This window comes from Poecilia reticulata, linkage group LG5 (assembly GCF_000633615.1).
Source record: "Poecilia reticulata strain Guanapo linkage group LG5, Guppy_female_1.0+MT, whole genome shotgun sequence".
Taxonomy (NCBI): Eukaryota; Metazoa; Chordata; class Actinopteri; order Cyprinodontiformes; family Poeciliidae; genus Poecilia; species Poecilia reticulata.
In genome coordinates this window covers 21146885-21156267 of record NC_024335.1, presented here as the reverse complement: position 1 = coordinate 21156267, position 9383 = coordinate 21146885, and the positions used below count along the sequence as shown (strand labels likewise).

The 9383-nt window shown below is 37.2% G+C and overlaps 1 protein-coding gene across 2 annotated transcripts in view; it reads left to right on the top strand.

The window, feature by feature from the left end:
* Positions 1-9383, top strand: part of mdfi (MyoD family inhibitor) — a 28446-nt gene that overhangs the window by 7030 nt on the left and 12033 nt on the right. For both annotated transcript variants that reach the window (XM_008409260.2, XM_008409259.2), the window contains exon 3: positions 9184-9303. In XM_008409260.2, coding sequence (XP_008407482.1) covers positions 9184-9303 — 120 coding nt within the window. The remainder of the gene's footprint in view (positions 1-9183; positions 9304-9383) is intronic.

Here is a 9383-nt window from a genome sequence, read left to right as displayed (position 1 = left end):
CAGTTGGTAGAGCTGTTGCCTTGCAGCAAGAAGGTTCTGGGTTCGATTCCCGGCCCCGGTCTTTCTGCATGGAGTTTGCATGTTCTCCCTGTGCATGCGTGGGTTTTCTCCGGGTACTCCGGTCTCCCACAGTTCAAAAACATGACTGTCAGGTTAATTGGCCTCTCCAAATTGCCCCTAGGTATGAGTGTGTGTGTGCATGGTTGTTTGTCCTGTGTGTCTCAGCGTTGCCCTGTGACAGACTGGCGACCTGTCCAGGGTGTACCCCGCCTCTCGCCCGGAACGTTAGCTGGAGAGGCACCAGCACCCCTCCCGACCCCATTAAGGGACAAGGGTGTAAAGAAAATGGATGGATGGATATCCAATGACTTATATAATCGTAAATGTGGAGAAAGAAACACAAAATAATGTCCAAATTACCGTTAAAAGTCTCATATCACTAACAGAACAGCACCACACTGAAAATAAAACTTGTCTTTTTACATCCACAAGGATCCAAGTTATATGTACTCTAATAAAATACTTCTTCCACAAAAAGTCTTAAATGCATAATCTAACATACTCTGCCCCTGACAACTTTCAGAATTTCCTGTTTTTTCATTGTAATTTCCTTTAGCATGCATTTAAAAAACGTTTTAAGTGTTTTTGGTTAAAAATAAAAAATAAAAAAATTAAAAATGCAAGAAATTTAAAGGAGGTGGGGGGGCGGGGGGGAGAGGGAGTATTATTGACTTTTTTGAACTTTTATTCCCTAAAATGTTAATTATTAGTACACCTGGCAGATTAAAATGTAAAATTATTTTTACTTAACCAAGATGTTTTTCCAGATTTGAAATATGATAGACTTCTCTCAAAAACAGTAATAAAAAAAGTAACATATAAAAAACATATCTATTTTATTTTACATTTAATTAAAAACAGAATGTCATGTGTAAATGTGGCCAAATAGGCCATCTGTTGTTGTTGAAACAAGTTAAAAAAAATCATCACCACTAAAATCTTTATGTTTATGCATATAACATATAAATGTTATTGTGACATGCTTCATATTTTCTCCTGCAACATATACCCTGAGCAATTTAAAGGGGTTTTTGTATGTTTATATGAAGTGAGAGTATGACTACATGTAGTGTATGTTCAAATAACACAGCTGCATTGTGGGTGGTTTGGAACAGCCTTTCTCCACCCTTGTAATTTATCTTGCCACTGATGTAACCAATATGTCTATGTTGAGAAGGTATTTATTTAAGTGTTTCTATTATAGTTACGCTGTAATGTAAGCATAAAAAGCAGTTTAGTTTCAATAAACTCTTCAAAGGGCAAATTGACAAACATGCTAAAATTATTATTATTTTTAAAATATATGTCCTCTTTATTCTTAACATAACTGAACCATTTATGCATATATTTTATGTTTCTGCTCTTTGCTTCAGTGTGTGGATGTGGCTGTTTCCTCACTCATCCCTTTTTTTATGCCTGAGGTTTGTTGAGCCTTGTGTCTAATTTGGTTTCCTGCAGAGATCAAAATAAACCAGGAAGAGTTTGAGGAATTTTTACTGCATATTTGAACAACAAAAATGAGCATACTATATTTTCCTCTACCACCTTGCAAAAACAAAAAAGAAGAGCTGAGAACCTTGTCTTGCTGTTGCTGTAGCTACTTTGGTGGCCTGTCCAGTCTCATTTTCTTCCGAGTGTGTCTCTATAAACTAACAGAAAATTCTCTTGTTTTTTCACTTTTCACACTTTTAATCCAACACCTCTGGTATGAAATACAACACAGACATAATAGTTGTAGTCGGCATCCATCTACATGTGCTTTCCGGGCTTGTCAGGATACTCTCGTAGTGTAGACTTGGGTGACTAAAATGATAAGCAAAGTGAAAACTGTTTGTGTTCTCAGCTAAAAGTCAAATATGTTTTTCACAGATCTAGAGGTCTGGGATGGTTATCCTTTGTGATTGGCACAGAAAACATTTTCAGACATAAGAGAAATGTCTTATCTTGGAACATCAGATTTCATGTCTATGCCTGTTGTAGATCTCCTGGCTGGCATTTTTTGGTTACGCTAACATCCCACATGATCGGTCTGCCAAGTGGTGCAGCCAAGAAAGGACTCTTCATCTTCTTGATTAAATTGGCTGCCCCTTAGTTAGAAACATGATCAAATTATTTGACATTAAAGCTATGCATCTATGTGCGGCCTGTCATATATTTTCAAGCTTTCAAGATGATTTCATCTTTTATCTTTTAGTAGTCTTTGAAGTAGTAATAATAAATATTATTTTTACTTATATAAATCTCAACAATAGTACATTGTCTGTAGCAGTGGTAAGAATGTTCCTCTTGCATATGATTAGATTTTAATTCTGCATTTGCAAAAGCTGGATATGTAAACCTCTTTCTTGAAAGATTGAACTTGAGAGATTCACACAAATCGAAAGTAAAAAAAACAAAAAAAACAACTGTGTTGATCTTATAATATTCACTTTAAGTTACACGACTTAGGTGATGACCAAAATTACGGGTATAGGAGGATCGCTGAAAGTAGCTTTGTTTGAATAGGGCAGCTTGGCTGTGAGATAGGAACTGAAGGAGAGCTCAGAATTAGGCTGCTGCCTCTTCACATGAAAAGAAGCCACAAGATTAGGCATCTCATTTAGATGCCTGATGTTCAACTTCCTTTAGAGTTACTGATGGTTTATCCAGCATGTAGAAGGGCCAGTGGTAGATTGAGACATTGCTTCAAGAATTACAAATCTCACCAGGAAATGAGAGGTTTTAGGATCACTGAAGGCGACTAGGCACACACAGCAGGAAAGAGGAGGAATCTGCAAGCAACCCTGTTTAACCTTTCACAAGCTGAATTCACGAAACATAAAATCTGCCTGATCAGGGTAAGAAAATAAAGCACAGACTACTCAGACTGTAAGGCTCCATTCACACTAATTAAAGAGTGTTCTATTGTTTTCAGACGTTCCAAGAACAATCCAACTTCACAGCAATTTTGGAGATCTGCTTTCAGAGTGAAAAGAAGCATGAGTCTACTGACCTTTCAGTTGTCGATTCACAGGTTTCTCCGTTGTGCTTTTCTGGATATTCTACATATTACAGATATCATGACTGTATTTAAAGGTTTTCACACAGTCTGCAGAATTTTCCTCAAGCTATTTTTAATATTTTATAATTTTCTGTCCCTCAACCACCTGTTTAAGCTTTGTGGCAGAGAAGGAAGAATAATCAGTATTTTCATCATTTCATCCTACACAGTAATTTTAAACTTACGGAGGTGTCTGTGGGCATTTCTAGTCGAGAGCAATCAGACAAAATCATACACCAAAAAATGTTTTTCTGATCATTGTGAGCCCATTGAACAAAGGCTCTGGTCCCTGAAGCTGTGTGTATATGAGTTGTGCGTTATAAAACCTGAGTCTGCTCCGTTTTGTCTTATCCTCACCATGCTTTAAGCAAATATGTAAAGCATGGTGAGTTTTTGTTGCAGCAAGAGCAGCTCTAGGATGCCATAGGAATTGCAGTTGCAGTGCCAGAGGCGTCACAATGACTTACTTGATGCGGTGCCACTCTAGTGTGGTTGTGGCTAGATTGGCATGAGACCAGTCCTCCTTCAAATTCTCTGATGAGCAAATTACACCAAAGCATGCAATGCCTGCCTGCTGTTGGATGTGCCTCCCCTGCTGCTATCAGGTTCCTCCTTCAGACGTAGTGCCACCATAATGTTACCACAGAGATTCGGGAAATTCTCAGTCTTTCCTGCATAACGACAAGTGCACAGCTTCCCTAATCTGGGGTGCGTAAGGGATCTCTTTGCACTTCTCATTATGCAGGATGGAGAATGATAGACCTCTCAGAGACCCTGCAGGGACCATCCAGGTTCTTGCTGAGAGTACGATCTGGCACAGACTTTAACATGAAGATAAATTAATACAAGTGCAAACCAGTTTGAAGTTAAATCTATTGATTCCTTCTGGCATAATCTTATTTATTTTTTTGTATTTATTTATTTTGGCTGCTGATGTCTTTGCCAACACTTTATTATAACACTGTGTTAATATTACATCTTAAAATTACTCCTTATTCTTTACTGTGCTTGTGTGGTGTATAGCTGTCATGTAAGTGGCTGTGTTTTCTCATGGCCCAGAGGAGACAAAGACACGCAGTTAAATTACCCAAAAGTCTGTTCATCTGCAGACAGTTTTTTGTCTTTAATGAGCTTACACGTCTTCTTTCTCTCACTGTAATCTCTGATTCTGGACATATTCCAATGCAGCACTCAGTGTGTGTGTGTGTGTGTGTGTGTGTGTGTGTGTGTGTGTGTGTGTGTGTGTGTGTGTGTGTGTGTGTGTGTGTGTGTGTGTGTGTGCGCATGCTTCTGTTTGCTCTTGGCAAGAGTGCAGCCTAAGAATTGCACCCTTTTTTCTTTTCATTTCTTTGTCTATGTATGCATGATTATTTGCTGACGGGTAGTGAAAGAGCCCACACCACTTCTCTAGCTGGGTGTTCCTTTTGTTTCGTAATTTTTTTCTTGATAAAGATCTTAGTAGTTGCACATAGTTTGAGTTGGTTTCAGTGTTTACTGCCGGCCACATAGTTAGTATGGCATCTTATCTTATAACTCGTGTTGATCTGCGGCTAAACCTTCAATTCAAATAAATTATTCAAATACTTAAAATATCTAAATTAGAACTCTAATTAGCAGCAGTGGGTGTGCATATATTCAGATTTTTTTTTTCTTTTTAATGAGTTAGCTTGTGCATAAAAAATACAATAAAGTGCAACTTGGCCCAAATAAAACCCAGAGGTGCCCTCTTGATACAGGCAATGTAAGATTTTGTGTTTAGGTCTAAAGTGGTTAAACAAATCCAGCTGAAACATCCAACACCACAAAATAAATTGTTTACCTAATTACCACCTGTGGTGTATTTGTGTATGCCTAATTCCTTCTTTATAGGTGTTAAGAAAGTCCATATATGGTTCCTGTTGACACCTCTCTCTATCTGCACTCCAGGATTATTCAGGTGTCGTGAATATTTGCACGTCTTGTTACATTAGAACCCCAGATTTCAATTTATTTTATTGAGATTTTACATGATAGATCGTCGCAAAGCAGTACAATTTTGGTTTTCAAATGTATTTTACAAATAAAAATGAAAAAAATTTACAATGCATTCAGCTTCAGCTCTTTTAAATGCCACCTAATCAGTGAATAGGGTCTAGGTTAACTTCAGTTTCACTGCAACTGGTCTGTGATAGTCTCAGAAGTTTGTCAGAGAACATTAGTGAGCAGGGAAGATTGAATCAGTTAGTCTATTTAACAATGTATGAGGCTTTGAACATTTTATGAACCACTGTTCATTCAGCTCTGCAACCTGCAGATTCAGAATAAATTAAATGTAAGTCAGTAGCTTTTCATTAAGGCCAAAATTGAACTTTTGGCCTTAATGAAAAGCTTTAAAGGATTTGGGAGAAATTCACTTTCCAGGAGGAAAGCAACCCATAAACAAGAATTGCAGGTTTCAAAGTTTATCCATGTGTTAGAAGGGCCAAGTAAAAAATCCAGACTTAAATTCAAATTAGTTCTCATCTCAGTCTAATCTGTGGCAAAACCTAAAACATTGATGTTAACAGATTCTTAAAATGTTAAAGAAAGATTAATGGGAAAAAATGTCAGTCTGTACATCAGTACAGAAATACCACAAACATTTGGAGTTATAAATGCAGACGGTTCTAAAACCATATATGTAGATGTGATTAAATACATCACACTGTAAATATGTGTAAATATGTCACACTTATAACATTTTTATTTATAGAGATTTAAAAACACAAGTTTTTTCTTTTCAATATTATCTTTCAAGATATGATTTTGCATTTTCCACTTAGATTCAAAATGCTACAATAAAACGATTTTGTGAAGAATTGGCAAAACTGTTTTAGACTTCATTTAAAAGGTTCTCTAAAACGTTTGCAGATGTATTCAGTCAAAGGTGGTTCAACTGAGCTATGACATTAAACTCCTACAAAACACATTGACATTTGTGGGTGTTATTAAACAAAATGTGAATGGAAAAAAAAAGCTTTATAAGGTCATTTTCAAAGCTGTAGAAAGAATTTTAAGGGGAATGGGAAAGGAAACAAACAGAAAAATGTCTGAATGGTTTTCTGAAAAACAAGCTCATTTTATCTGAGAAGCAGCAGGATTTTCTCCCCTGCAGCTGTTGCAGGATATGTCAAACCGTTTGCCTTCTCATCTAAATAATGTCAGTGTGTATGCTGTGTGTTTGAACTAATCATTACCCTGTGGGATACATATGACTTTGTTTTAACGGTTAATTGTTTACTTGGAGGATTGCAGTTCCTTTGAGTCACCCCTTTAAGGCTCCTGACACGCGTACATACACCGTATTGCAGCTACACATCAAAGAGACGTCGGTGCATTGTCACAAACAAGCACACATGTTCATCCTAAAACATAAACACACAACCCGTTCTCTATTGCTCCCGTCTGATTTTGATTAGTCTCATCGTTTTCAGATCTCAGAAACGGCCGGAGGTTGAGTGGGCTGGTGGGTTTGTTGTTGGTGCCAGCACGCAACTGGTTGAAGGGGAACTTGAATGGCACCACAGCTTTAGTGGTAGAGTGCTCAGGTTCAACAATTGTGGTTTAAATGTTTACAAAAAAAAAAGAGGCTAGTTAAGTCAGAAGCCATATACTTTTAGATCATACCGCCCTGCAGGCACCTGAAATCTGATCAGGTAAAATAAAGGGTATATTTCTCAATAATCTAGGACAATGAAGATTTATATTTAAAAAGCTGTGCATAGAAATAAATGGCATAATTTTATTACGATTGTATTTGATCATTTTTATATTTAGTTGTTCTTTGCTATAAAAACTTTAGGAATTTTTTTGTCATTCTCCTGTTGCACTAAAAAGAAAATCAATTAACAAGCACTTATAATTTTTTTTCCATTTCAAATCTACATAAAAAGTTTTTAATAGCTCAAAAATCAGAATTATTCTTTTGCATCCAATAGTTATCACAAAACACTGTCCACATGTCAGAGACAAGATCTGCAACATAATGACAAAATGTTTTTGTGTGAAATGAAATTGCATCAGTCAATACTCAAAGGATTCTTAAAGATGCTTTACAATGAAATCAGTCATTTCCATTCACAGACACATTCACACGCCGATGATGGCAAGTTACAGCAAATGACATCAAGTTCACATATATTAGAAAAATAAAACAGGTCTTAGCATTCTCTTTAACTAAAAAGTTGTCATTGTTTTTAAAACAAATTTCTTGTATTGTAAAATAATTTCTAACACAATTAAGAAAACCACATTTCAATTAAAAACAACATGTAGTATTTATTTTTTTAATCTGGCATTTTGTTTTTTTATAATATGCAGCGTTTAACATATTCATTATAGTCAAAGTTTTTTCATTTTTTGTTAGAATTTTTCGTAACCAGTATTTAGCCGTACGGTTATAATTTTTATTTTGCTGATACTTATTTTAGTTATACTTAACATTAGTTAAGTATAAACACTATTACAAAAACCTGCATTCTATAACCTGCCAATGGTTCCTTGCAAGTCTGTTCATTTTGTTTAGCTTTTGGTCTCTTATATTTAGCAAATTTGCAAAATAAATAAATAAATAAAAACTTCCCTCAGCTAAAGTTCATGAATTCCTGCACAGCTGTCTTGTTTGTGTAAATAGGAATAATTGGCATTCAAGTAACGATTTGTTCTCGCCTTTGCTCCGTGTCATGTTTGCACAAGACACTGACAATAGACTGCGTCTCAGGTCTGTTTCACAACACAGTCTGTGTTACATGGATCTCAGATTGTGTTGCAACACTGGTAATCTCTGGTGTCATTAATATTTAGTTTCAACAGTGATACTGGGCAAAATGCACAACGTAGACGTTTACTTAGTCCATTTAAAACTGGGCTGTTTTAAATGGACTAAAGTCAACACTACTTTACTATTTTAAGTTGTCGTTAGCACAGTTGCCTTGCAGCAATAAAATGGGTTTTCTGGGTTTGAATCATTAGAGTTAGCATGTTCTCCTTCAGCATGTGTTTTCTCTTCCCCACAGTCCAAAGTCATACATGATCATTTATTGATTCTCACTACATTACCCTTATGTCTGACCATGTGTGCATGGTTGTTTGTTCTGTTCATCTCTGCGATGGACTTGCAATCTTTCTATGATGCCTATAGACAGCTGGAGATGGGCAGCAGCCAGAATATAAGTGACTGTTGGCTAAAAGTGAAATAGCGACAAGTCTTCAGGTTCTTCACAGGAATGTGTGTGCATCTCAGCCTCTTCAGAGATGATGTGCTCTGCCAAAATAGTGTCTATCAGCCCATTGAATTAATTCAAATGTGCAGAGGAATGTGAAATTGAGAGTACGGGGAAAAGCCAGGGGACATGTAGGAGAGGACAGATAGAGAAGTGAGAGAGCGGATAGAGTAAATAAACATAGCCGGGAAGTGTTGAGTCCACGCACAGGACGTGGCTCGGTTTGTGTGTATTTATCAAGCCCAGCTGGCTCCCATTTACCCAGGAATGAGTCTGCACCTCTCAGAGGCCTGCGCCTGCCTCGCTTTGAAGGCCCCTGTGTTGTCTCTGTGTGTTTGAAAAAACCGTCTTCATTAGTGGACTGTATGGTGTCTCTGAACACATACAACCTGTAATACTTACTGCATGTGTATCACGTGGATGTCCTCTTATGTGTACATTTTAAACATATATATTTACTCCCCAACTCAAACAGACACACGCACACACTCACGCACACACACGGATCAACACAGATTTCACAAGCTTTCACATAGACCCCTAAACAGCCACAAGGGGTTGGATTTAACTGCTTCCAGATGGAGGTTTAGGACAGAGCACTCACCAACACACAGACAAAATCTGGCTTTGTTGAAGTCAGCAAAACTACTCTCTTCTAATTAATTAAGTGCTGGTAGATGGGAAATGATGGAAATAGCTTTCCTGTGGATATTTAATACGAAATAAAATTTGGAATCTGAAAAGGGATGCAAACCCACTCTATCTAAAATAGATATTTTGTGCATTACCCTCTTTTTTTTAATGCTTATCTTTATGTACCTGTTTGTGTGTTTGCTTTTGCAGATGAGGCCTACACCTACACTGAGCCCCTCATATTGAGGGTGAATGGCACCCCTAAAAGGTTATTAGATGGCGATGGTGATGGAGGTAGTTGCAACACAACACCCAACGACAGCATTACATGTGAGTAACTGAGCAACTTCATCAGCACGCACACACACATGCACGCACACACACACACACACACACACACACACACACAC